At 33.8% G+C, this 27,415-nt stretch overlaps 14 protein-coding genes and 3 pseudogenes across 17 annotated transcripts, besides 5 other annotated features; 9 read left to right on the forward strand and 8 right to left on the reverse strand.

The window, feature by feature from the left end:
• Positions 1–6,899: part of a mobile genetic element that runs on past the window's edge.
• Positions 1–10,336: part of a mobile genetic element that runs on past the window's edge.
• Positions 1,615–2,175, forward strand: TVAGG3_0182630 (organellar and viral DNA polymerase type B; the record flags this gene model as incomplete). Its single annotated transcript, XM_051225677.1, has 1 exon — positions 1,615–2,175. One exon carries the CDS (start codon positions 1,615–1,617, stop codon positions 2,173–2,175), a length of 561 nt encoding a protein of 186 aa, XP_051110663.1.
• Positions 2,536–3,116, reverse strand: TVAGG3_0182640 (uncharacterized protein; the record flags this gene model as incomplete). Its single annotated transcript, XM_051225678.1, has 1 exon — positions 2,536–3,116. A coding segment is annotated over one exon (581 nt), but the record flags the coding sequence as incomplete, so codon positions are not given.
• Positions 3,422–3,632, forward strand: TVAGG3_0182650 (uncharacterized protein; the record flags this gene model as incomplete). The annotated part of the gene is made up of 1 exon (XM_051225679.1): positions 3,422–3,632. A coding segment is annotated over one exon (211 nt), but the record flags the coding sequence as incomplete, so codon positions are not given.
• On the forward strand, positions 3,901–5,473 carry TVAGG3_0182660 (annotated as a pseudogene). The gene has a single exon. A coding segment is annotated over exon 1 (1,573 nt).
• Positions 5,504–5,745, forward strand: TVAGG3_0182670 (uncharacterized protein; the record flags this gene model as incomplete). The annotated part of the gene is made up of 1 exon (XM_051225680.1): positions 5,504–5,745. A coding segment is annotated over one exon (242 nt), but the record flags the coding sequence as incomplete, so codon positions are not given.
• Positions 6,260–6,893: a terminal%2Cinverted (terminal inverted repeat of Maverick-1A transposon ID:TVAGG3_0182500).
• On the reverse strand, positions 6,894–7,694 carry TVAGG3_0182680 (uncharacterized protein; the record flags this gene model as incomplete). Its single annotated transcript, XM_051225681.1, has 1 exon — positions 6,894–7,694. One exon carries the CDS (start codon positions 7,692–7,694, stop codon positions 6,894–6,896), a length of 801 nt encoding a protein of 266 aa, XP_051110667.1.
• TVAGG3_0182690 lies at positions 7,740–8,328 on the reverse strand (annotated as a pseudogene). Its single transcript has one exon. A coding segment is annotated over exon 1 (589 nt).
• Positions 8,523–8,924, reverse strand: TVAGG3_0182700 (uncharacterized protein; the record flags this gene model as incomplete). Its single annotated transcript, XM_051225682.1, has 1 exon — positions 8,523–8,924. One exon carries the CDS (start codon positions 8,922–8,924, stop codon positions 8,523–8,525), a length of 402 nt encoding a protein of 133 aa, XP_051110668.1.
• A 1,065-nt stretch (positions 10,337–11,401) lies between the features above and the next one.
• TVAGG3_0182710 lies at positions 11,402–12,251 on the forward strand (annotated as a pseudogene). Its single transcript has one exon. A coding segment is annotated over exon 1 (850 nt).
• Positions 12,252–14,684: 2,433 nt separating this feature from the next.
• Positions 14,685–16,193, reverse strand: TVAGG3_0182720 (proteasome regulatory particle assembly; the record flags this gene model as incomplete). The annotated part of the gene is made up of 1 exon (XM_001316828.1): positions 14,685–16,193. The coding sequence occupies one exon, from the start codon at positions 16,191–16,193 to the stop codon at positions 14,685–14,687; it is 1,509 nt and encodes a 502-aa protein (XP_001316863.1).
• A 784-nt stretch (positions 16,194–16,977) lies between these two features.
• On the forward strand, positions 16,978–18,845 carry TVAGG3_0182730 (uncharacterized protein; the record flags this gene model as incomplete). Its single annotated transcript, XM_001316829.1, has 1 exon — positions 16,998–18,665. One exon carries the CDS (start codon positions 16,998–17,000, stop codon positions 18,663–18,665), a length of 1,668 nt encoding a protein of 555 aa, XP_001316864.1.
• Positions 18,846–18,993: 148 nt separating this feature from the next.
• Positions 18,994–19,026: a mobile genetic element.
• Positions 18,994–19,026: a terminal%2Cinverted (terminal inverted repeat of tvBac_53III transposon ID:TVAGG3_0182740).
• A 220-nt stretch (positions 19,027–19,246) lies between these two features.
• Positions 19,247–20,765, forward strand: TVAGG3_0182750 (Clan MG, family M24, aminopeptidase P-like metallopeptidase; the record flags this gene model as incomplete). Its single annotated transcript, XM_001316830.1, has 1 exon — positions 19,388–20,539. One exon carries the CDS (start codon positions 19,388–19,390, stop codon positions 20,537–20,539), a length of 1,152 nt encoding a protein of 383 aa, XP_001316865.1.
• A 73-nt stretch (positions 20,766–20,838) lies between these two features.
• Positions 20,839–21,432, reverse strand: TVAGG3_0182760 (uncharacterized protein; the record flags this gene model as incomplete). Its single annotated transcript, XM_001316831.1, has 1 exon — positions 20,839–21,432. The coding sequence occupies one exon, from the start codon at positions 21,430–21,432 to the stop codon at positions 20,839–20,841; it is 594 nt and encodes a 197-aa protein (XP_001316866.1).
• A 281-nt stretch (positions 21,433–21,713) lies between these two features.
• Positions 21,714–23,229, forward strand: TVAGG3_0182770 (uncharacterized protein; the record flags this gene model as incomplete). The annotated part of the gene is made up of 1 exon (XM_001316832.1): positions 21,828–23,198. The coding sequence occupies one exon, from the start codon at positions 21,828–21,830 to the stop codon at positions 23,196–23,198; it is 1,371 nt and encodes a 456-aa protein (XP_001316867.1).
• A 375-nt stretch (positions 23,230–23,604) lies between these two features.
• TVAGG3_0182780 (uncharacterized protein) lies at positions 23,605–24,243 on the forward strand (the record flags this gene model as incomplete). Its single annotated transcript, XM_001316833.2, has 1 exon — positions 23,605–24,171. The coding sequence occupies one exon, from the start codon at positions 23,605–23,607 to the stop codon at positions 24,169–24,171; it is 567 nt and encodes a 188-aa protein (XP_001316868.1).
• A 4-nt stretch (positions 24,244–24,247) lies between these two features.
• On the reverse strand, positions 24,248–25,295 carry TVAGG3_0182790 (uncharacterized protein; the record flags this gene model as incomplete). Its single annotated transcript, XM_001316834.1, has 1 exon — positions 24,320–25,276. One exon carries the CDS (start codon positions 25,274–25,276, stop codon positions 24,320–24,322), a length of 957 nt encoding a protein of 318 aa, XP_001316869.1.
• A 760-nt stretch (positions 25,296–26,055) lies between these two features.
• On the reverse strand, positions 26,056–27,354 carry TVAGG3_0182800 (protein serine/threonine kinase protein; the record flags this gene model as incomplete). The annotated part of the gene is made up of 1 exon (XM_001316835.2): positions 26,373–27,338. One exon carries the CDS (start codon positions 27,336–27,338, stop codon positions 26,373–26,375), a length of 966 nt encoding a protein of 321 aa, XP_001316870.1.
• Positions 27,355–27,415: the final 61 nt, after the last annotated feature.

The following is a 27,415-nucleotide window of genomic DNA, read 5'->3' on the forward strand; positions in this document are numbered from 1 at the left end:
CACCATTTAAAGATTTGACATATGCTCCAAAGTATTGTGTACAACTGAAGAAGAAAGCAGAGTCAAAAGAAGTAAATAAAGCTAAATGTAAATTCATTCCTGAGCACGTTTTCTTTGCTGACTTTGAGTGTAGTACGGATGGCTTTCATAAAGCTTTTAACATCTGTTATGACAGTGAAGATGGTTCAGTTAGTGAAAGTATTTGGGGTCAAAACTGTGCAACAGAATTTTTGGAAAGACTTCCTGACAAGAGTTTAATATATTTCCATAACCTCAGTTATGACATAAACTTCATCTTAAGACACATGACAGAAGTGAAAGGAACTCCCATCATTAAAGGTTCACGAACAATGCAAATAACTGGTTATATAAAGGACGGGCAATTATTATAAAAGACTCTTACAGTGTTATAAATAAGAAGCTTAAACTATTTCCTGCTATGTTTAACTTACAAACAGGACCGAAAGAAGTATTTCCATATAACTACTACAGCAGTGTTTTGTTAGCAAATGACAACAGAACTGGTGTCATTTCTGAAGCATGTAAGTTTATCCATGATGCAGATACATTTATGAAGAACATAGATTCCATCAAAGGTTGCAGAATAGATGAAAACCACTTCGACTTAGAAAAATATAGCACGTTTTACTGCAAACAAGATGTAAGAATTTTAAGAGAAGGTTTTGTAAAGTTCCGCAATGACTTATTGAAAGAGTTTGATTTAAACGTTTATGACTACGTTAGTATTTGTTCTATTGCTAACAAATTGTTTGAGAACAGAGTATACTTCCCGAATGGAAATCTTTATGACCTCTCAAATAAACCAAGAGAATTTATTTCGAGATGCATTCAAGGTGGAAGATGTATGTTGTCAGATAACATGAAACAAAAGAGCAAAAAGAAACTCATTGCTGACTTAGACACTATTTCATTATATCCTTCAGCTATAGCAAGACTTTATACTTTAGAAGGTATTCCAAAAGTATTGAAGGAAGAAATGTTAAGCACAGAGTATCTCATGAGACATTTATTCGATGACGACCAAAAGGAACCCATTGGTGAAAAGTTTATGTCTGGCTTCTTTGTTCTCATTAAGATAACAGAGATTGGTATACCCAGACACTTTCATTTAATAGTTTGCGACCCTGAACTAAATCCAGAACTTAACGTTCCAAGAAGTTCAAACACTTGCTGTCTCATGTATGTTGACCATATAACATTACAAGACCTCATAAAATATCAAGGTGTCAAATGTGAAGTGTTGCAAGGATACTATTACGATGGAAACAGAGATATGAGAATAAGAGATGAAGTAAAGAAGTTGTTTGAGTTAAGGTTAAAGTATAAGAAAGAAGGAAACCCTTACAAGAAATTATAAAACTCATTCTGAACAGCATTTATGGCAAAACTATTCTATCTCCTATTGAGTCAAAAATAACCATAGTAAATGACAAAGATGCTATAAGATATGCTATAAGAAATTACAACCATATAGTGAAGTTCGAAGGTTTGGATGGTTCAGATAAAACTATTTTCAAGCTAACGAAAAGCATTTGCAGACACTTTAACTTCTGTCCACTTGGTGTTAATATTCTGTCTATGTCAAAACGTATTATGAATGAAGTATTCTGTACTGCAGAGGACATGGGACTTCAAATCTTTTACCAGGATACCGACAGTATGCACTTATATAATGAAGACATCCCAAAGCTTGCAGCAGAGTTTAAGAAGAGATATGGTCGCGAACTTATAGGAAAGAACCTTGGTCAATTTCATAGCGACTTTGCAGAAATAACACCTGGAAAACAAAGTTTAGCTTATAAAAGTATTTTCTGTGGAAAGAAGACCTACATAGACTTACTCACTAACGATTTAAATGAAGTTGCATTTCACTGCAGAATGAAAGGCGTGAAGCAAGATGTTATTGCTTTAACCGCTAATGAAATGTTTCCTGAAGCTATACAATGCTATTACAATGAAGATAAGAACATTCACATACCTGTTGGAACATATGACAAAGACTCTGAGTTCAGTTTAATGAAACTTTACAAAGCACTTTATGATGGTCAAGAGATTGCATTCGACTTATGTAAGTCATGTCAACCTTGCTTTGCTGAAAAGTTCAACTTTTCAATAACGACTAAAACAAGCTTTATTCGTAAGTTGAAGTTCTGAGGTCATGGGCTTCGCCCTTGCCGCTAGCGGCTTATTTTTGTCAGCAATGAGGTCATTCGTGATAAAAATAAAGCTAGCGTAGATTTTACAATACTGCGATGGTAGAGTTTAAGAGTTGTGCTTCAATGTAGAGACAGTCCTTCCATCTGGAGGCAAGAACACTGGACATTTATGGTCATGAGTGGAGAACATGTCTATCCAAAACTCACGATTGAAGCCAGTTAATTTATAGTATTTAGGGTTAGGAAGTGGTGAAGTTCTTGTATGACCAATGAACTCATTTTCAACTCCTTTGGCTATATTAGAGTAAAGTATTGCTTGCTTTCTATCCAAATGCCAGGTGTTACAATCTTTGAAAATTCATTTTTCCTCGGAAGCATTGCATCATAATTGAAAACATTCTTAAAATCATCACTTGGTTCGGAGATTTGAAATCTTATACGTAATGGATTTTCTTTCTTTTTAGCGACTTCATTGAATGGTGAGAATACAATGAATTGACAGTCATGAGTTCCATCTTCATTTTCATTAAATTCATAATGAAAGTCTATAAGTTGTGGCTGACTACCTTCTTCTTTCAGTTGTGCAAGAAACTCACGTAAAGGCTGTAAAGTTTGTACTTCAATGTTGAACTTTTTCTCGAACATCTCATTAAATGAAATCATACATTGCAACAATGTTGTATCGTCTTTAAAGTATTTGTATATGTGAATGTTTTGGGCGCTTAAAGACTGTTCGTCATTTTCTATCTCGACTTGAAGTATAAAGTCAACCTTTCTGAAAGCACGTGTTATATACATAGATGTTATGCCAATGTACTTCTCTTCATTTATGTTCACAATCCAGTCTGTTGGAAACTTAAACGTTACTCTGTTCCCCTTTATTTTGACGTCAGGGTTTTCACTACTGAACGCAACAGATAAAGGTATTTGTCTATACATTTAGTTCGGATAAAAATAAACCATTTACTCTTTCTTTGCTTCAGCTTCTTTAGCTTTTGCTTCTTCTCTAGCTTTTTTCGCCAGCAAACGTGGGTTCTTCTGTCTTCCAGCAGCTAATGCAGCTAGTTGTTTTTCACTAAGTTTTCTCTTTGGTCTCTCTGGCTTTTGTTCTTGTTTTTGTTCCTTCAGTTCGGATAAAATTTGCTCGCGAATTTCTTTCTTCAATGCTTCAACATCTATGACCCTTGGGTCTTGTCCGTAGGGCTTGTCTGAGTCATTTGACTGCAGATAAAAAACTAAATTAAAACTTTAACCGATGTAAAATGAGCTTGTCAAAATCAGAGCGAGAGTCTATTATATTAAATGACGCAAGAGGAATACAACATCCTTTCTATTACGTAAGTCAGAGTAAAGATGGTAAAATATACGTAAGAAAAAGAAAGGTTCCATTAGCGAATGCAGAGAGCGACAACATTAAGGTGCATGGCAAGGGTGAAGTCCACGAAGCCCATATAAAACCTTCTGTTCAAACTGAAAAGTCAATAGAACAGAAGAAAAGAAGCCAGATGTACTTTCAATAACGAACCAAGAGCTTATTGCAAAGTTCGTGAATTTCATTGAAAAACAAACCGAGTCAAAGAACCCTGACCCGCCAGTGAAAGAAGTTGAGACAAAAGAGAATGTACAGTTCATTGAAAATGTCAAGAAACAACTTCCACCACGAATGCCAAGAAGAAGAGTGAGAATAATGAAGTAAATAGATATTTTTATCTGAAGTAAATACATGCAGAACGAACAGTTAAACGAATTTACTCCAGCAGAGCATATTCATCAGATTCGCTCATATTTCGATATCATAGACAATGCAGTTCAAATTGGTGACACTAATAGAAAATATTCTGACGCAAAGATTCCATCACAACCTGGAACTGCTAAAGATAACACATGGGTAACATTCAATCTCTCACCTCCTGGTGAAAATATGTTGGACCTTTACAATACATTCATTACGTATAAAATGGAAGGTCAATTTATTGTAGATAAAGAAATTGGTTCAGGTTCCAATAAAACAAACCCACCAGGATTTTGGATTGGTTTCGATGACGCTTTCTATGCAGTTGCTGGATATCAAATCCTTGCAAATGGTCGTATCGTATATTCTCAAGACAACGCAAGAGAAGAAGCATATATAACTTCAAACTCACAAACTACCGAACAAATAAAGAAAGTAGATGTTTTCTCAAAGACTCGACATGAAGATGTATGGAGTCATTCGGGAACATGCAGAACAGGACAAATTGTTAGTGGTCCAATTACAGCAGGAAAATCATTTGATTTTAAGCTTCGTTTAAGAATTCCTGTTAGAAGATTCCTTCCATTAGAAGCTATTCGATTTATTCCAGCTTTTGCAGGAAACATTCAGCTTAAAGTAAAGTTCAGTAGCGACGCCTTACAATGCACATCTATATCTGTAAATGATATCATTGCTTTCAATCCAACTCTTAAAGTTGCATTTGCTTCAGATTCAAATCCACCGACAAATAAATTTGTTCCATGGAATGAACCATTCACTATGATAACGAAGGCAGTAGAAGCTAGTGGAACAGTTACTATTACAACTGTAACCCAGCAACTATTTCGAACAAAGATGGATTTTAATGAATGTTTCATTCATCCAAAGTCATTCTCTTTAGACCCTAACATTTATACAGAACTTGTAGAACATTATACAAACGAGGCTTTATGTTTTCCTGTTAAAGTTATGGATTGGATTCCTATGGACGGTTCATTCTCAAAGAATACAGATAGTTCAAGTGCAACATTTACAGCAGCTTATACGCCTATTAATGTTAAAAGTATTTGGGCACTATTTAGAAAGAAAGACAACTATTATGTTAATTTTGAGAACCCTAAGTTTAAATATCTTCAGCTTTCCATGGGAGCTTATGGAAATATGCCTGCAGAACCTGAAAAATCATATGGACCTGTATTTTATGAAATGGTTGCGAACGCTTGCAATACAAACAATGATATGATAGGATTTAATGAAGATGTTATGAGGTCATTGGTGGATGATGGTAGTGTGGAACATAAATGGGATAGCTATGACAACACACATTTCTTATGTGGTTTTCCAACAGAAGTGGACTTTTGCTTCCAGCAAGGTCAAACATCTACTGCTCCAATAACATACAAATTGTCTGTTAAAGGACCTATTGAACTAGCAACTGAAAATGTACCAAAGCCACTTATTGGATTTATGAGGGATTGTTGCTTTGCAATACAAGTAAGACAGTCAGGCATACCAATAATAAGACTTGACGACTATAACTTAGCACGACGACAGTGAGGAATAAAGGATGAACGTTTATTTTTAAAGCTTATAAATGAGTTCTTCATCAAGCTCTCGTGAACCTTCACCATCTATGAAACAAACTTTACCAAACGATTATGGAGCACCTATTGAATATTTCTTACGAGCTGCACAATGGCAAAGAGCAGTCTCACCAAGGTTAGGTGTTCCACCAGCTCCTGTCAAAAATAGCATTTGGTCAAGTCCTTATATAAGATATGGTCTCCCACTAGGTTTGCTAGCTACAGCAGGAGCAGTTATGATGTTGAAAAGAAATAAAGCAAATGTTATAAATAATACTGAAGTAGCTGAAGTTAAACAAACTCCACACCTTCGCAAAACCAACGCCTTCACAAGCAACCTTCAATGACTCCTGAACCTATGGAAGTACAAACTCCTGTTCAAAAGTCAACTCCTAAACCGACTCCAACATTTAAACCAGAACCTACTCCTCAAATAAATCGTAAAACTCCTGCGTTTCCTTACTGAAAAAATAACGTTATTTTTATTTTATTTGAACATTTTTATTTGATTGAAATGACGACTAAAGTCACTGAAGCAATGAAACAAAAGTTTTTGGTAGAATACATTAAATCAGGAGCGGTTCCAGAAGGTTTTTACGTTCATACTATGAAGGATGGTAGAGTTCAGTTTAGAAAGATAAAGCAACCATTAGATAGAGAAGGAATTTTGAGAAAGATTAAACTTCATGAGGACAACATTGCTGAAACTAAGAAGAAGTTAGAAGAGTTGGAGAAAGGAAGAGAGTTATAAAGCAATGAATTCAACGGGTGAAAAAAGAGGTGAGATTCACCACTTCACCTAAATTTATTTTTGTGCTATGTTTTCATACGTGTGAGGGTGGTGATATCATTAATTTTTAAGTTTATTTTTTATTTTATTTTTTTTTATTTGGATGTAAATGACGAAAACTATTGAGATAACAAACTACAACGGTCATGAGTTCAAGAATTTGTTCTTCGTTCCTCGTGAAAATACATTCTATCAGATACGAGGGAGAAAGGGTAAAGTTAGTTTGAGCGTTTATGAAGGAATGAAGAATGGAAAGTTTATACAAGCATACGATACAAACGGTAAACGTGTTTCATTAGCTTTGTCAAAACTTACTAACATTTATTTTGACAGTGACTTTGACTCTGACGATTGGAGCGACAGCAGCGATACTGAAGAATATGAACTATTGTGTGAAGCACAGCAATGGGAAGAGTTGCAATACTTTTGTAAGTGAGAACGTTTATTTTTACAGTAGTAAGGTGAAGTGGTTGGCGGCTTTATAAATATTTAAGGTTAAGTTGGTGTTTGTGTTTGTGTTGTAAAATATACGTTAACGGTTTTGTAAAGTGTCAAATTCACAAGTATTGCGTACTAAGGAACGCAGTGCCTCAGTACACGAGACTTGTATACTAACTAAGAATACAAGGTTCATTGACAATTGTTTCAATTGAATTGTAAATTCCATACCTTGTCAGGTTAATGTCAGACTTATTTCTGAAGGGGAAGTATCCAGCATGTTGTCTGACTGCTTGAGGGTTAGGTTGGTACCATTCGAACTTCACGCTTGCAATTCCTTCAATTGCATTCAAAATGTCTGAGTCGGAATCAACCATTTGTTCTCTCTTTGTAGTCTTGAAAGCGTCAAGAAGTTGTGCAGCTGTTGTGACATTGCCATGTGCATAGTAAATGTGACCATCCAAATCTTTTACGGTTAGTCTGAGATTGTATCCTTTCTTATTTCCGTCTTGAATTGCAGCAAGTACTCCCATGAAGCCTTCTTTGTTCTTTCCTTCGTCAAAGTTTACTGTAAAGGTTCGCCCAGATGTAATTTGGCTTCTAACTTCACGGTACTTTTCATATGCATATCTTGTTCTTTCCATGGGAGCATGTGCGTCTTCACCTTTTCCTTTTTTCCTTCTCAAAGGATGCAATTGTTCGTCATGTTTCCAGTAGAATCTGGCAAAGCCGTCGTGTCCTTCAACTTGCGGTTCACTAACATCGAAAGGCATGTCCATAAGACGTTCTTCTTCTAACCTCTCTAGTCTGTTTGGATAATTTGCGCGTGCTGTTTCTAAGTCCATTTCATAGCGAAGACCAGACAATTTGTCATAGACTTTTATGGGTCTTCCCTTCCTATATTTAAACTTCTTTGAAACTCTCCAGCCATATCTTTCTAACTCTGCTTTTATTCTAGCAGACCTTCTGTCCATTCTATATGGGGGCATTTTTATAAAAATAAAAAAATGTTTTTTCCTTTACTTTACATAACCGCCTGCTGCCATAAGTCTTTGACGCCAACCCATACCAGCTAATGAAGGTTGACTTGGTTTAGTATTGAAACTAACCTTTGGTTTTGGTTTATCTTCAGTTTTTGGCTTCCCTTCTTCTATTGGTTTTTCGTCACTTTTTGGTTCCTTTGACTTTACCTCACTTGCAGGAACAGTTGTGTCGTCAACATCTTCATAAATGTCATATGCCATTTGTTTCTGTTTTTCCTTTCAAACTTTTTGTGTTTGTTGTAAAGTTTAGAATATTTCGACTCTAAGTCAATGAGATGTTCTATAATGAACTGTTGGTCAGTGAAGTAAACTTTTCCATCTGTTGTCTCGAAAGCTCCTTCAGACTTCAATATTTTATTTGTGAGAGTCTGTTTCTTTTTTGAGATACTTGCCGTTCCATTTTTATGAAAAGTGACTTTGTAGTTAGGATTTGTATTTCCAGACCTAGCACTTTCTATTATTGAATTTTTCTCTTCATCTGTAAGTTCTTTGACAGGTTTTGACAATGGTTTCTGAACTTTTTGTTTTGTGGTGTCAAATCTACCGTTTCAACTTCTTCGGTCATTTCATCTCAGTAAAAAATTTTTTAGTTTGGTTTGTTTTCAACTGGTTGTTGAGGTTTTTTTAAGTCGGTCTAAAACTTCCTGAGGTATAGGAAGAACTTGACAAACACGTTGTGTAACTGCTGGAAGCCGACAAATCCATCTTGAACCCATTTGTCTCAATGCTGTATTGTTCATTTCATCTCAGTAAAAAACTTTACATTCCCCACGTTTGAGGCGGTTGAGGTTGGTTGTTGTTTACCCACTGTTGTGCATGGTTATATCCTCTGTTAAAGAATCTTTCACCTTGGTCCATATAGTGTCCTGCTTGGTTATAGTAGTCATTTGCTTTGTTATAGTAGTTTCCTGCTTGTCTTCCTACATTGTCCATCCATCCTTGAACTTTTCCTCTTGTTTCAGGATTTGGAATAAGATTTGCTGCATCTCGTGCTACCTCCCAACCTTTCTGTACAGTTTGTATAATAGGTTGTGCTTTCTCTTTCAGTATACCTAATGTACTCAAAATCTTCCTTCCAATTCCAAATGCACCTCTGGCTATTGTTCCCACTGCGGGCAAAAATCTAGATGCGACTCCTGCTAATGCGCCAAATAAACCCATTTCTTATGGGTTAAAAATGACGAATCCAAACAAGGACCCGTATGTTTCTAAAGCGACAAAGAAAGCACTCATGATAAAAATCTTTAGTTCAACACCAAATGCTTGGTTTATGGATATCTTGGAAAACATTCCGAGAGTTAGAACAGATGGACCTCCATACTGGCTAATATTTGTCGGTCAAAACACAAGATACTGTGAAGCCATACCATTACAGTCCAAAAATATTTTAGATGTGAAAACTGCTTTGACAATATTCGTTGACAAATACCATCCAACAAAACTGACATCTGACTATGAAAGTTCTTTCAAATCAGACGATATTAAAAACTATCTGCGTTCAAAAAATGTAAACCAATATTTCATTGTCGACCAAAACCATTCTGCTCTTGGTGTCATTGACAGTTGTATAAAAATCTTAAGAGACTTAAATCAACCACAAGGTGGTGAAGCAAATGAAATGTCATATGACGACAAATATAGACACTTCTCCATGGCAAAGATGAGACAAGTTTTAAATATTTACAATACCCGTAAACAAAAAGGTTTGGGAAACCACTCCCCGAAGAAATGAAAAACAACCCTGACTTAGAGAAAGACTATATATTTAATAGTTTAGTCAAAAGAGACAAACAAGAAAGAATGCCAGGCTTCAAACTTCAGAAAGGTGACAAAGTAAAAATAGAAATACCTAAACGCGACCCATATGAAAATACTATTGACTATGACAACAATGGGAACCCGACAGGTACTCACGTTCGTGTTCGTAAAAATAGAAGAAAGTATACAAGAGAATATTATGAAGTTTTAGGCAAACATGGCAAAATGTACAGACTGCAAGCAGAAGATAAAACTACTATTGTCAGACCTCGTTTCAAACTTGTCAAAGTTCAAGGTGGTATACTTTCAAAGACAGTTCCTAACAAATATAAGACAACTCCTGACGAATATGCTAAAGAAGTTGAAAATGACGACTAAGCAATTCTATACCATGCGTAAACTGTCATGTAAGGTGGCATGTAGTCTTTACTTTGTCCCGTTGTTTGTGTATATCCTGAAACGCGATGTGTATGGTTTCCTTCTCCCTGTGTGTTACCCCAGAAACAATTTATAGCAAACTGAACGTTGTCTTTAACATCATATCCTTTACCTTTTTTCATTGCTGACCAATCCCAAAATCTATGCTTATGCCAACCTGCTTGAGATGTACTTAAATCTATGTAGTGACTGTGTGCAGGTAAGTTTTCACCTGAAATCGTTTTACTTCCACCTGTTTCCTTTGAAGAGTTTGCACAATACAAAAACCTGTCGACTATTTGAGTCCAAGTTCCAAAACCAAGTACTACTTCTGGTCTGGTAGAGTTCATTGACGTATAAATAGAACCTATAGGATATACTGTTTGAAGTATTTCAATCTTTAATGTTTGAAGCTCTGTTTTGTCAGCTTTTTTATCATATAAATCTTGAGCAGTGAATTTAACTTTGTTTTCATCCTCCATGACATAGACATTTCTACATCTAATGTATCTCATCGTTGTTATGTCTTCTTCCGATGTTAAACCTTGTGGAAAGTTAGGAGGTTTCCAATCTAATACATCCCCACCAGCTCCTTCAACCGTTCCTTCAATATTTTCTATACCAACAGTTGCGAAGAAATCGTGTGTATGTCCAACGTCACTTTTCCTGTTTAAGGTTTCTTGTAAGTTTGTAATATTTGCAATGGTATGTGTATGTCCAACGTCACTTTTCCTGTTTAAGGTTTCTTGTAAGTTTGTAATATTTGCAATGGTATGTGTATGTCCAACGTCACTTTTCCTGTTTAAGGTTTCTTGTAAGTTTGTAATATTTGCAATGGTATGTGTATGTCCAACGTCACTTTTCCTGTTTAAGGTTTCTTGTAAGTTTGTAATATTTGCAATGGTATGTGTATGAGTCTTTTTAGAATATTCGTTTTCAGCTCTTGTCACTTCACTTGACATTTTATTGTCAACATATGTTTTGTCTGCTAGTTCAGGATGAGTATGTTCTTTTGTTGCATATGTTGCATCTGCTCTGTCATGTTCTTCTTGAACTTTTTCAATGACATACTCTTTGTCAGCTTTCTTTTCAACATCCTCTTTTGTTGCATATGTTGCATCTGCTCTGTCATGTTCTTCTTGAACTTTTTCAATGACATACTCTTTGTCAGCTTTGTTGTCAACATCTGCTTTCAAAAGAAGTTCATCTATAGGTTTCTCGTTTAAAGTTCCTTTTGTTGGATTTACACAGACAGTATGGTTCCTATTGTCTTGAAACAGAAACTCATCTGTCATTGGGTTCATTGTCAGTTTTAAGTTTCCTTCTTTCAATGACTCAGATATCTTAGAATAGTTTGAAAAGTTTGTTGTGTTCTTATTTAGAGCTTGTACAATGAGTTGTCGGTTGTGTTGTATTTCTCTCATAGACACTGTTTCATTCGACATTTTTATTCTAGATAAAATATGCTTTCAATAGAAAAAGAAAATTCAAGAGTTGCTACAACTAAACCATTAGATGAACTTTTTACGAATGTCGGTCAAAAGTTTGAGACAGAGACCGTAAAGCATGAAGGCTATCGTTTTGACTACCCATTGAGATGGTTAAGAGACCCATCCGTCACAAAAGCTGTTGGCTTTCGTAGAATGAAGTTCATTTCAGAAGCCATACATGGTTTCCCATTTACGGTCGGTTTTGAAGTTCGATACTATAACAAAGAAAAACGTACGTATGAGAAATTTGAACAGGGAAAACTTTTACAAGTTAGTTTGTTTGTAAACTTAGAAACAACTCTTCAAGCTTTTCAAGAAAAAATAAACGATATCTATCTCGAATATGCAAAACAGTACAACATTGACGAAGGAGAGTACCATCTCGATATTATATATGACAGGAAAAATGCAACTGTTAAAATCAATAGAATAGAAGACCTTGGAGAAAACGTTTATATTTCTACAAAATATAACAACTTGGCATGGTATAGATTTTTTGAGGATGTTAAATCAGCCTGCAGCATATCCAGTACACCCGGACTTTTATGAAGTCGAAAACCCTAATGGAACATATGAAAATGTTTTCGACTCAGATGCTATTATAGTTCATGCTTCATTTTCTGGTGCACAAAACTCTTTTTTATGCTTGGCAAATGACTTTTACGAAAAACCTACAAAGCTATATGAACCGCCGAGTGGAAGTATTTCAGACTTTCAAGTATGGTTTACAACAGATGGAAGAAAGAGAATAATTCCATTATACCATGCGTTTTACTTAGAACTTAGTCTCATATACAACTACTATCGAACGGTAAAAATATAATCTTTTAATACGGTTGAGGTGTTGGATTTGGTTGCCAACTAGACTGTGGTGCAGGTTCAGGCTGTTGTATAACAGGAGCTTGTTCTTCTGGTTCAGGGTCTTTAGGTATAATACCAACGAACTGACCTACTCTTTTACCAATATTTTTGACTCCGTTCCAAATTCCTCTTCCGACAGATTTTATTCCATTCCATATACCTCTTCCAACATTTCGAAAGAAGTTTCCTATTCTTCCAAAGAAACCCATTTTACTATATGTAAAAATCTAATGTCCGCCTAGTCTCTTACGTTTCCTGTTGAGTTCCATAGCATTTTTTAACTGGAGCTCATACATTCTATTTCTCCTCTGGTAGAAAACATATTCTGGGTCAACTCCTGTGTTCGCGTCATCTGCATAGAGTTGTTTATATCCCACTTCAGGGTTTGTATAAAACTCTTTCCATCTCATATTTGCATACCATGGTGGCAAACCTAACGCAGCGTCATTTGACATGGCAGTTTGCATTTGTACATCTGTTGGCACCTGACCATAGTTTGCCATTGCAGTTTGTATTCTAACTTCATTTGGAATATTCTCTGGGTTTGGTTGTCCAGGTTGCTGTGCATTCGCTAAGTTCTGTGCGTCCATTTAATATTAGATAAAAATATCTCTTACGAGTACATATGCTGAACATTTGCTGGCATTGGTTCATCTTCATATTCTCTATATCTTTCTGCCACGTCAAATAAGTAAATGACACAATGGAAAAAACCTAAAACAAGTAGTCCTATTTCAAACCACATTTACTTACCAATAAAATTTCTTTGTTATGACACTTTTTCCGGTTTATAGGACCTCTCTCATATTCTATCTTATCGTATCTAAACTCATAGTCATGTATGTCCTCTAACCATCTCATAACGGTTTCCAAGCCACTTTTATTGGATGTAAAGTAAAAGCATGGATGGTTATGTAAAACGTCTAAAGTTTCTAAAGAGTCTCTCAAAGTCCAGTCTACTTGGTATTGAAAATCATATGTGTTATAGAACGGCGGGTCTACTATAAAGAAAACATTTTCCTTGTCTTTAAATTTTTCATACAACTCTGTCCAATGACATCTCACAAACTCTATACCCTCAGTATATTTTTCTATGTTCTCTTTGAAAACCTTTGTATAGTTAAGATATAAAACGTTTGACATAAGTGTTTCAATGTCATGAACTCTTATAGAACCACTATATAATAGTCTAGAAGATATACTATCCCAGTCAATATACTCTGCTTTTTTCAAAACCTCTCTGACAGTATTTTTCTTATCTAATGGTATACGTTCCATCTTACCTATAGGTATCTTTTCTTTTAACTCTTTCAATATTTTGTTAGTGTCTGGTATATGTTTGAGACGGTTCATATAGTTGTCGAAGTCATTGCATATAATCTTTGAGTCAGGAAATACAGTATGGCACAAATGAGATATATAGAAACTTCCACCGAACAAATCTACAAATGTTAGACCATTCGGTAGTTTCTTAAGTTCTGTCAATAGAATATCTTTACATCTACTCTTATTTCCAAAGAAGGGTAACGGTGGTTTTGTAAAATTCATTTTATATATATAATAAAAATGTTTTTACCTGAAAAGTGACAGAAAAGTGACAAAACATGAAAACTACTCGGTTAAGGTCTTGTCGGTTTTGTAAAATAACCATCCTATCTCATTCTATAAGGAAGAAAAGGCTTCTCAAAGTATACTTCCTTGAACGCCCGTAACTTTTCTGTAGCGACGATAGACCCTTACTTGTCCGGACATAGTTATACTATTTTGAGTCCTCTACCGAAAAGTCAACGACAACGACTTTCAAAAATTTTTAGGGCTAGAAGGCACGAAGTGCCTGGGAAGCCCCCTATATACAAAAAAACCTCATTTTATACTTCACTTATACTAAACATCTTCGGGGCTAGAGGGCACGAAGTGCCTGGAGGCCCCACTACCTTTTTTTTTTTATCTTATCGGGCGAAATTGGCGTCCGAAGGGCGCCAATTTCGCCGGAAATTTTTTAAGAATTGCCAAAATGACCTCAGAATTGCCAAGTCTGCATCCTTATGTTGAGAGGAATTTTTTCCATCACCTCAATTTGAATTGGTTCGCCTCAAATCCTATATTGCGGTGCATATCACATATGCAATTGATGTTGTTAATGCATTATATATAGTAGTAGAAGATAGATACGCAAGTAATTATTAAAACTAATAATGCTCAATTTGCTTTCACCAAAATAATTAATGATTTTTCTTTGTTAAATCAGATTATGACTTTGAATAAAGTCTGAAAATGTACTTCTCTAGCACTTGAACCTATTGATCCTTCCACTTATTAATGACCTGAATTATGATTTATTTTTTAAAGGGAGTATAAGATATTCATATATTCAATAATACTAAAAATTAATTGTTTATTTGCAATTATTTTCCTTAAGGATTTTAATTATTGATTCATTGTTTTTCTGGTTTGCCAAATCAAGAGGAGTATTACCATCTTCATTAAGTAAATTTTTTTCAATACTATCATCAGCTAATAAAAGCGCGCAAATATTTGGCTGCTTGTAATATGCTGCGAAATGTAAGAATGTCCATTGATGCTTATTTGTATCATTAACATCAAACAAATTAAATACCATTTTAAATCCCTGTAAATTGCCATTCATTGCAAAAATATGAGCAATTGTATTTTCATCTTGATCTCTTCTTAATAAGAATTGCGGGTTTATTTTTCTTAATTGTGAAATAAGATTTAAATTTCCCTTCTTGGCAGCAGTTAGAACGATATCCTTATGAATAAATTCTTTATCATGATTGACCAATGATTTTATTGCGTTTATATTATTTCTTTTAGCAAGATTTTCAAGCTTTTGATAAGTTTCATCATCATGTGTTATTTCATCAGTTGTTGGATTTGCAGTTTGATTATCCGTAGACTCTGTTTGAGTATCAATGTTATCAATTTTTTCAGAAAGCTTGTCATTAGTTTTAATTTCTGCATGCTCTATAATTGAATCAGAATCAAGCTTTTTATCTTGAATGGTACCTTGGTAATGAATGATTTCGGTTGAATATTTCTTAAAGGAAGGCTGAGATGGTTTATTTTCAGTTCTCTTGAAATTACGAGAATTATTTGATTCTGAAATATTTGATTTTACCGGTGAATTACTAGTAGAAGACTTGCGACTGAGTGCTGTGAAAAATACTTTGTTTGTTATTGACTCCAAGTTGTTTTCTACTGAAAAATTATACATCCTGTTTAAGATATTTGCTGAACAATTTTCGACTTTGGCGTAATTCAAAAGTAAAATGAAAGAACTGTTTTTCGCGCTTAAATTCAGTATTATATTGCACATTGAATCATCTGATTTGGTTCTTAATGAGCTTGATGTAAAAACTCTTTCGGAAAAATCATATCCATTGGAAAACAGGGTTGAAAGAATAAAATCCTCTCCTAATTTATACATATTTGAAGCAATAAATGTGATACATTCATTGATTTTTTCCATGTTGTTGTCAAATTCTGCTAATTCTAAAACATCATGGAAATTTTCTAAATTAATTTCCTTAAATGTTTTTGTATACTCGCGGAAAACGTCGATTATAATATCTATGCCAAGATATCTTCCTATTTCAAATAGATCCCGGTAATGATTTCTATCAATGGGAAAATTCAAAATTCCTTCTTCAATAAATCGAGCAAAGATATTGCCTGTGTCATTGCATAAAAAGTTAATATATATTTCAATTGTATCATCGGATAAGTTGATGAGATATTTTTCATATATTTTTCGACAGAATATGATTAATTTAAGCTTTTGAGTTGTGATTCTTTGAGAGTTTAATACAATTGTGAATAAGCATGATTCTTTAACATGATTTCCTCTTTCAATCATGGGATAGTTCATTGTGAATTCCTTCATTTTGGAATTTAAAATACTTTTTCCAACAAATATTTCATTAAGCACATATATACAAGACTTTATCAATACTAATGATTTAACCATCATTTCATTATCAATGTAACTGTAATTAAATTCTCCACCAGGATTGAAGGAGAAATGTCACTTTTATTCACAGGTATAAACAGGAACTCCAAAAATATCATTTCAAATAAAAAGAGTCGGATCTTTATCAAGATTTTTGATATGGCAACAAGCTCATCTTCATAAAGGCTGATATACTAGTGTGAAGACTTTACAAGAAGATATTTATTCACTCATTATATCAAGCAAACATATCATTTCGAAGATTTTATAATCTAAGACCCAAGATAAGGAAGTTATTTATATCCGGGTATGTTTTACCTTTGCCTGCAAGACATATAAAATGGAAATATGTTTTTGGCTTGATTCAATCTGAATGAAATAATCACCCATCTTATTTTCCATTTATATGGTGATTTTGAAGTTTATCAAAACAGTTTTTAAGTTGAATAAAATTAACATTTTAAATTTTCTTCATTTGCTTCCTAATATTCAAAATTATTAAATTACTATCCTAAGTTATCAATATCAGATATAAAAATAATATACAGCATGTAGAGATTACATAATTTTGATTCAGAATTGTGTTTTAGGACTATAATTGGGATTTTTATACGAAAAAAAGTTCACTATAATCCATCAAGTTGCTAATACCAAAAGAAATAATCCTATAGATAAGAGCATTCACAAAAAAATTGCCGTTAAATTCTGTTACATTCTCAAAAAAATAGTTAATAATAAATGAGTTCCTACTATGAATATTCAGAGGCATCAACAATGCCAAAAGAAGATAAATTCGTAGAAGGAATGTACCTGAAAACCATTGCCCGCAAAATCTCTGAAGGAGCTAAAAAACGCGTCAAACCAAACTTATATAAGCCCCCACCAGATCCTCCAGCTTTTAGAATGGCATTAGATTTTGTTTCGTCTTGGCTTGCTGTACGAAATCTCGATATTACTCTTGATTTAGCAAATTATGAATCAAATAAATTAGTTAAAATCGATCGTCATCGCCCAGATTACGTTGCACGCAACCTAGATCTCAAAAGACATAAAGGTGTCATTAGACAACTTCTCAAACTCAAACAAGAGCAAAAAGCAGAAAATCCCACAGTAAAATCACGCGCAATTCCATCAAAGAAGGAACGTGAAAATCCATTACTTCAATCCTCTGATGATTCTGAATTTTCTGAAAATTCGATTGTTGAAGAAGCCGAAGCAAAGCGTGAAGAATTCTATCAGCACAATCAAAAGCATCATCATTCGAAGCACCATCATCATTCACAAGCTCCTGTTGTAGAACCTCCGAAAGAGCGAGATATTTCAGAAGATGATACATTTACACAAAGTTCTGATGAAGAGCAGCCACAAGTATGGGACCCACACTACGGACTTGATAAAGAAAAGCGAAATGCACTTCAAGAATCTCTTGCAAGGAAAGCTTCACGAAAATCTTCAAAGAAACCATCTTCTTCTCAGAAGAAAGAGTCAGAACCACCACAATCCTCCTACTCATACTATTCCTATGGAGATACATATTCTTACACCCAAACAGAAAAGAATTCTCGTCGCCATGAACCTCGTCGCGAAAAGAGACCTCCAACGTACTCAGAAAACTCATATTCGTACGGAGACACATACACATACTCCTACAGCATCCCAGGATCTTATTATTCCACTTACACTTACACAGAATCGAATAATAACCAACCACCTCCAAAAGTTGCTCCGAAACCACAGCCAAGCACTCACTCCAGGTCCAAATACCAGTCCTTCACATCCCCACAAGGCTCTGCAGCTCAAACTCCTTCTTATTCCACAAAAATTGACACAACAGATGAAAAGAAACCGAAATCAAGGGAAATTCAGCTCCAAATACAGCCACAGAGGCAGCAACCACCAAGTGGGTATTCCTATACTTCATACTCTTACGCTTACTCTAATAACAGCACTGCAATCCGTCAAGCAGCTGAAAAAAGTTGGACTTCAATTTTGAAAGACAACGATAGCGTTGTTCGGCTGACCAAATCTCCTTTTGAAAATTCGGGCAACAGAGTAAATGCAGGATCTGGTGAGCAGCCTATCTATGCTTATCCGCCACCTCCAGAAGCTGTCCAACAGCAACAACCTGTTTATCATCCTCCAGTTCAAAGACAAATCAGAGCTGAACAAGATTCACCTGATTTCCTTGCAAACTTCAACAAGAATGAGGTTGATAACACTGATGTTGGAACAACTGATATATTGCGCGCATACGCAAATGCTCCAACACCTGGAAATGCGCCTGATTCTCCAAATGATTTCTTCAGACAAAAGAAATCTGGATCATCAAAGGCAAGTTCAAGTAAAAGAAAGGGATCTTCATCAAGGAAATCAAAAGGTAGTGTTCAAGAAGTAGTTCTTGATTAAGTGAAGAAAAACAAAAACTTATTATATTATATTTTTATTTGTGGTCAATTTAATTTTTAATATTAAACGAGATTATGTTATTTTTGGAATTACTTTCTTTATTCTTCGGATTCTATAGATAATGAGGAGCTTTGTGCATGTATAATCAATCAACTTAAATGTGCACTCATCACTTTCTGACTTTATCTCTATTTTTTTGACACCCAAGCTTTATATCTCGACATTCTATGATAAAAAGTTAATATTTTTGGTCGTGAAATAGTTGTCATAAATCTCTTCCTATGGCCTCATATGGTAGTTATACCTTTATTGTATATTGATATTCTGAGAGCATGTCAGAAAGTAGTAAGTGCACCTTTAACTTAATATAAATTCATTTACAGAAAGAGAACTCATTTTTACTGGAAAAAGAATAACTGGATAATTCTTAATTATAACTAATGGAATGGAATACAGAATTAAATAGCAAAGATGACAGTTTTATATATTATCATAGTGCGGTTAGTAATGTTTTCAAAGATTGGTCTATCAAAATTTCAATAGTTTATGTAAGGAAGCAATGAGACAATTTAAAGGTAATTGATGAAAGCTGAAGAACATTTGGCTAAGATAGCAAGGATGTACAATCATTCTAGTTGTTAAATGCATTTTTCTGGGAGTTTTTACTGATTTTCTGACACTAATCGTCAATTATTAAAATTTGTCACTTTTTTATTTTTTGAATGTTTACTGCATCTGAATTTACTGAGAGACGAAACAAGCTATTAGACTTGATCCCAGAGAAAGTTGCAACAATTATTGTTTCTGGTAGAGAGCCTTTGTATAAATCTCCAGGAATTCCATTTGAATACTTCCAATTCTCCGATATGATATACTTAACAGGTTACGAAAATGTTTCAGGAACATTATTAATGACGAAAGATGGAAATAAATATAAATCTACACTTTTTTTGCCGACCAAGGATAAATTCTTCGATCCAAATGTTTTTGGAAAGATATCATTCGATGAAACACTCAAAACCAGTGGTGTTGACGAAGTTTTACCAATGAAATCAATAGGTTCACATATTGTGGATGCAATCGGTAAATCTAGACAAGTTTACTGCTCATTCCCACCACACCAGTCTGGTCTACCACCATTTAAGCCATTAGCTCCTATGATTGACCAATTAAGAATCGTAAAATCACCAAAAGAAATCGAATTAATCAAAAAAGCGTGCGACATATCTACTAAAGCTCTTTCTAAGACACTTGAGAATGTCAAGCCGGGCGTGAATGAATCAGAATTAGAATATAAATTTTATTCTGAAATTTCTAAAGGTGGATCTAATAAACTTGCATATCCAACTGTCGTAGCATCTGGTCCTAACGCTTTATGCTTGCATTACCTCGATAATACACGTGTTGTTCAAGATGGAGAAACAATTATGATGGATGCGGGCTGTTCATACATGAATTACTGTTCAGACTTTACACGCTCAATATCTGTTGGTAAAGTTCCCGAAGTTAAACGAGCCGTTCTTGAAATGGTAGATTATGTCAAAAATGCGATCGTTAAATACGCAAAAGCAAAGCAATTCCAGAATCTAGGACAACTGCATTATACAAGCGAGCAATTACTTCTTCGTGGAATGAAAGAATTAGGATTTCCATATAATCCTTATAAAATTCGCCAGATTTATCCTCACGCATGCTCTCACTGGATTGGTATTGATGTCCATGACTGCGATTCCATTGGATTTAACTATCAACTCAGACCAGGAAACGTTTTTTCTGTTGAACCAGGTTTAATTTTCGATCCACAATATCCAGAAACGCCAAAAGAACTTGTAGGACTCGGATGCCGTTTCGAGGATACAGTTATTATTGAATAATTATATGTTTTAAACTATATATATCTTTAATATTACTTTTCATCTAATATTTTATTCTTATTATTACACAGTAGCATTGATAATATGCTTTAACTTAGGCACCACATGAATGTTTGCACGTGGAGCTCTAATGCATTGATAATATATTAATAATAATGGTTTGCTTGATATTTATACCTGTTTTAAAAGCTCTTTTCTTTCAAAAAAAATTGAAAAATCCAAAACTCGAATTTAAGATGATCTTTGGGCTTTTTCGAATTTGGATGATCCAAAAAGATCATCCAAATTAGCAACCCTATTTAAATGGATTTATAAGCATTGAGAGTACCTTGGATATCATCATTCAACTTGTTATAAATTTGAGTAATTTCTTGTCCGGATAAAACAAGATTTGCTCCTGCACAGCAAAACTCAATGGGAACATAATTTAATTGCATGACCCGTTGAAAGTCAGCACGGATGAGCATTGTAGTAACTCCAACTTTGCGGCAATTAACAGTATACAAACCATTTGATTTAGTAATTTTCATAACTGTGCCGCCCAAAGATATAACTTTGAAGCCATTTTGATTTAAATTAAAATCAATTTTGTTGAATAGCTGCTTGGAAAAGGAAGCCCATTTCGAACGACTGAAATAATTTTGTAACCTATCTCTTTCGAGATCGAATTCATTAGAAATTTGATCGACAATGGAATTTAGATCAGTTGTAGAATAATCTCTTTCAAGATTCGCGATATTCTTTCTAAAAAAAGTAACAGGCATTCGTCCTGCAGTAAGACCCATATATGGGCTAATGTTATTACTGACTTCCCTATGATGATAAATATCATTCTTCACAAGAACTCCATTATATCTTTTTGCCTGAGTTAATAGACAAAGAACCGAAATCATAAGTCTTGTTTGCCTGTCATTTGACAGTGTTGATCACAAATATTTGAGCATGCTCATACAATTGATTATATGAGGGTCTGTAATTTTTACAGTATTGGTATTGAATAAATTTAAAGGAGAAAATCAGATTCAATTCGTAGCATGATGATTCAATTTAGAAACAAAAGTGAATTTGACATCTTTGGATTTACAAAATGTCAAATATGGTAGTTTACAAATAAAGTCAAAAGTTATGCCCAGACATTTTTAATTTGCAAGTTTCATTAATCTGATTTAGTTTTTTAAATATATCGTTTCTAAACTATCTGGGATACAGCTTTGAATCCTACTTCATTTTCCACAAAAAGTGACGAATTCATTTCTTTTTTTTTTCATCAATCGGAAAATAAAATTAAATGGAATGCCAGATACAATTTCCTTCGATTGAAAGTGAGAGTTCTCTATTTTTATCTGTAGGTGTTCCTAATGCCAACCTGCCTAAATCAGCCCTTTCAAAGTTGGGATCTGAAATTGAACAATTAACAGAAATTCGTGACACAATTCAGAAAAAGATTGGAGTATATCATAACATTAGAAGAGACTATCCCATATATACACACAAAAACTACGTCAGAGTTAAAATTCTTATAAGTGTCATTGTTGAATTTGCAGAAAGATATTATATGCGCAGGCACGAACTTTATCTCAAATTTTTTAATATAGCAAACCAATTGCTCGGAATTATGGATATCTGCTACAAAAATAAAGTTGAATGCGAATGTAATCTAACCAGGTTCAAACAATACATGGATCAGCTTCAAGAATCAACATTCATTAATAGAGACCGACGCGTTCTTAAGAAATTGATCGAAATGAGAAAAAATCTAAACAAACAAGATTCCATCTCGAAAAAATCAGAAATTATACCAACAAAGCAGCTGCTAAAGCTTTTTGATGATAATAGTGATCAAATTAATCTAGATCTTGGCTATATTCCTCAAACAGAAATTGATGACTATTTATACTCTCTTATAGAGGACCAGACGATTACCTTTAATACAGAAGAGACTAAAAATTCATTAATGATTTTTAGTAACGATAAGCTTAACGAAATTCTCATTGAATTACAAAATCAATTCAATATTACTACAAGAGAACATAAAATAATATTGAAATGTGTTTTCGTTAGGTACTGTTTTGACTTCATGTACCAGTTTTGGCCAGAACTTTTCAAATGTCCAACAAGCAACGCATTTCTGAAAAAATGTTCAGTAGTTGGTTCTTATTCACCAGCCAAACTTGGTCTATGTGCCAACCCATTTACAGAAGAGCAATACAATACGCCTATCATGAATTTATTGCATGATTTATCTCTGAAATCAATTGTCGACCAACTTTCCATCATTCAATTCCTTGTTAATCCGCTTGATATTGTTGCAAATATCTCGATCGCCCTGAACATGCTTGGAGAATTCGCAAAATCTAACGCGACATACAGAAGATTGGGAAGATTCGCGTCAATGGCTTCAGATATTATGCCAAAAAAGAACGATATGTTGTCATTTGACGATTGTTTCTCGTTATTTTTCGTTACTTTCGTTATGTACCCTCCGGTAACGGCTCCATCAATATCTGAGATCTTGAAATACTTTGACATGGGATATTCGCAGCCAATGAAGTATTCTAGAGACATTTTTATTGCTTCTGTCGACCACGTTTTGAATTTTGATATTAAAAATGTCGAAGACGATATTTTTGCAGATGATCCGTTAGGTATTGCAGGATAAAATTTATTTCGGCACTATTTTTTATTTGTTTGTTAAAATAAAATATTATTTTTTATTATCAATTCAATAAACTTGTTTATGCTAATGAGTATAATTAGCTCCAAGAAGTTAAATATTGTTACCCTATGTTTTGAGATCAAATAAAATTAAAATGTAATTAATGCTATATTAGCTCTTAATATGTTTGTATTGATCGTTTTGCCCAACATTTAACCAAAATTCTATCACTCATAGCTTGTATTGTAAAGATGTTTGAAAGTCAATTTGAAAAATCTAATGTAGAGTATATTTGAAGTTAAAATTATGATTTTTAACTAGATATTGGTTTGTGTGGATGATTTTTTAGGAGCATGTAGTTTGGAATTAATAAATAATCGTTTCTCTCAGAAATTATTAGAGCTTTAAAATGAACAGTGATTTGGTCATTAAATCTGCTTCATTGGCAATAGAGCAGACCAGAGAAGCTCAAAATATAGAAAAGACAATTCAACTTATTGAAAAATCACTTAAAGAAAATTCAAGTATTATTGATGAATTCGAAACTAACACTCCAACAGTAAAGAGCGTTATTTCTGAAAACAAGCAAAAGGATGAGATCATTAAAAAGAAACGTGAAGAATTACTTCAGCTACAAAATGCTTTAATTAAAATAAAAACACTTCACAAGAAAGATGACAAAGATACATTAGAGTCTTGGGAGCCAGTTCCAATAGTTGTTAATCGTATCCAAGATTTAGTTATGAAACTATCCGAAACTGCAATTAACGATAAAACAGTCGCAATTCCAATTCTCTCGATCTTCAAAGTCAACGACGCATTAAATACTCTTTTTGATATATCCTCCTCTGAAGGTTTTATTAACGAAACCGAAGAAGAAAAGCAAAAGAGATTAGAGGACTACGCAAATAAGCAGAAGCATATATTAGAAATTCTTAAGAAGTATGTTAATGAAGATGAGGGAGCTGAAGCTTAAAAACTATTTTAATAAAGGATAATTATTAGATTAAATTCTAATTGTTGCTGAATAAACAAAAAATTATATAATAACTCTAAAGTGTATGTGTTTAAGAATAAAAATTTCATCGGATTAACAATAATTTTAACTTAAATTTTCAAAAAATTTAATTTTTCTTCCTTGAAAGGAAAAGAAAAACCGATAAAACAATAATAATAACATACAGAATCTTGATGTGTAAGCTATATCCGTTGGCCTTTGTTGTTAATTGTGTATTCATTAAGGCCAAAACGGAAAACCAGCTTCGGAACCTGTCTTCAAGGCGTCCATCCTTCTTAATGTATCCATCAATTCCTTTTACGATGTTTCTTGTTCCATTTTTAACCAATAACTCTTCGCCATCTTGCATTGCTTCAGTAAGAACTTTTTTAGCATCAAGAGTCTCTTTAACATCTTCCTTGATTTGAACCAACTCTTTGTTTTGAGAGATTAAGAGATCTCTCATTGCATCTATTGTTCTTTCGGCATCTTGAACTCTGTTATCATCATCACCTTCATCAGAATATTCTGGCTCATTATAGAAGTCAAGATCGGCAACAGCATCTTGAGTCTTCTTGTAGAGACGATGAACGAGAGCATCATTAGCTCCTGCAGTACCATTTGCAATAGTATCGTTTAATTTGAGGAGACATTCTTGTATAGCTGCAATCTGGATAGGAAGCGGTTGAGCTGGATTTGTATTCAACTTATTGGATAATTTTTGAAGAATTTCTGATTTGGTCTTTTCATTAACAACTGATGTGGTAAGTTTACCCAATGCTGTTGTTATGGCAGCATATTCTGCATTTTCATTTATTGATGGAAGTGGTTGATCCAGCATTTCTTTCTTTTTAGCTAAGATGGAGAGTCCTAATTCTTTAAGGGGTTGGAAGGTGAAATTATTTATTGTTTCTTCTGCATTTCCTACTGGAATTTTGTCTGCAATTAAATCTGATAAAAATGAAATCGGATCATTTAGAGATTGTTTTATTAAATTATCGACTGGAGATAACGGCTGTTCTGTTACTGATGCTTCAGTAAGTTTTCCAACAAATTTCTGTCCAATTTGTGCTGCTTCACCCATAAAAAATAAAAAAAAATAAATAAAAAATCAGATATGACAAAGCATGACAAGCATCAGCATGCTCAAGCAATCCCTGAGATAGGGGATGATTTCAGGTTGCTGATTTATAAGGCAGGCTTTGTTCCGGAGAGGCTTTTCGTATGCTAAAAATTATTGATACAAATTATTGCGCATTGAGATATTCCAAATCATAAATTCTGATATTTAAGGTATTTTGATTTAAATTTACTTATATCGTTAGTACTCTTGTATCTGATTTCAGGCAAAGTAATAGAATATAGTGAGAAACATAAGAGAGAGCTTTATCTAATCGCAAATTTTCTATAATTTTGTATGTAAGAGAGATTTTCATCATAGTTTATCGAGTTAAACTTTGTTGATCAATATTATTAAATAATATGCTATAAATTGACTTCACTATTGCGTGTTTAAATTAAATATATCGAGTAGTGATATTACCGCATTACGCTTTTTTCAACCACTAAAATATATATGTAATTCTCCATGTTTTTCATGGTTCTGACTTAATGGCACGATCTTTTGTGTATGTCACCAATGAGAGTTTCAGGCATTAAGTAATTTGTTTAATCAAGCATAATAATAAAGAAATTTTAAATGATATAAACTTTTTTATAAACATACAAACATGTTTTCGCATGCTTCGTATAAATTGTCTATTAACTTCAAGAATTGCTGAACAATTAAATTTCAAAAAAAAGTCAAAATTCAAAATTTGAAAAGAAAAAATAAGTTTTTTACATGATTTTTCACTTATATCAAATAATTTTAAAAATAATCTTGCTCTAATTTTCAAAATAAAGTCATATTTTCGTCAAATAAACTAAATAACTCTTAAATCAAAAATTATTATTTTTCATAATCTGTTAGAATTAATTCTTACATTAAATTATGAATCAACGATTAACATATTTTCCAAAAACTGTAATAACTTCGGTTTTTAGATATATTCGATTGAATCCTTCTCATATATGATGAAAATAACACTAGCGATCTGATAAAAACATTCTTACAGTCAATTTAAACAAACGTAATTTACAAACAAACAAAAAGAAACAAAAATACCAAAGAATAGAATTCAATACTTTGCACTACTAGCTTTCTTATTTCTGGCAAATATTCCCTTTACAAAGACATTTTGTTTAATAACAGCATGCTTTGTAACGGTCGTATTGTACTGAGTTTTCAATGTATCTAGCTTGACATCAGGGACGCCCATTTGGTACATAAGTTCAAGCATCTCTCTAGCAGTAGGTCTTTTTTCAGGATCTGGAGTAAGTAAGAGCTTTAGAACTTCTTTTGTACGATCTGATAATTGCTCAGGGATTTCGACCTCGCCTGCTAAAATCGCTTTCATAATGCCCCTATCAGTGCCTTTCCAAGGATATTGGCAAGTTAACATGGAATAGTAGCAAATGCCTAATGACCAAATATCAGCTTTTCTTCCGTCATAATTCTTATGCTCGAAGCTTTCAGGAGCAACATATTCAAGAGTGCCACAAAATGTTCTTCTATAGTTATCATCATCGGATAAGGCTTGATAACTTAAGCCGAAATCTACGAGTTTTGGTTGAAAATCTTGGGTCAAAACAATGTTATCAAGTTTAAGATCTCTATGGGCAACATTTATTGAATGGAGATATTCAAGTGTATTTAAGAGCGACACTAAGATTTTTGTTGCTTCCCACTCAGGAAGATGTCCGCGATTAATGACATAGTCGTACAGCATACCACGGCGTCCGTATTCCATTATGATACAAATCAAATCGTCAATGTATAAAATATCTTGAATTTTAACAATTCCTGGATGACGAATTCGTTCAAGCACTCTGATTTCAGTTTCTAATCTGTATATGAATGTATAATTTTCTTGGTTTTTTCTCGATATGATTTTACAAGCAAAAAGATCTTTTGTTTTAGAATGGCGAACTACAACAACAACAGATGAAGCACCTTCACCAATGACATGAATCGGTACATAACACCCGATAGCTGGTGGGATATTGATTTGATTAGTGTTGCCAAGTGTTGTTGCGTTCATCATTACTATAATATATTCAACTTAATGTAATGCTTTGAAAATTATGAAAGCCTAGAAATTTTTGAAAGATATGTTGAATA

Source organism: Trichomonas vaginalis, chromosome IV (genome assembly GCF_026262505.1).
Source record: "Trichomonas vaginalis G3 chromosome IV, whole genome shotgun sequence".
NCBI classification, from domain to species: domain Eukaryota; phylum Parabasalia; order Trichomonadida; family Trichomonadidae; genus Trichomonas; species Trichomonas vaginalis.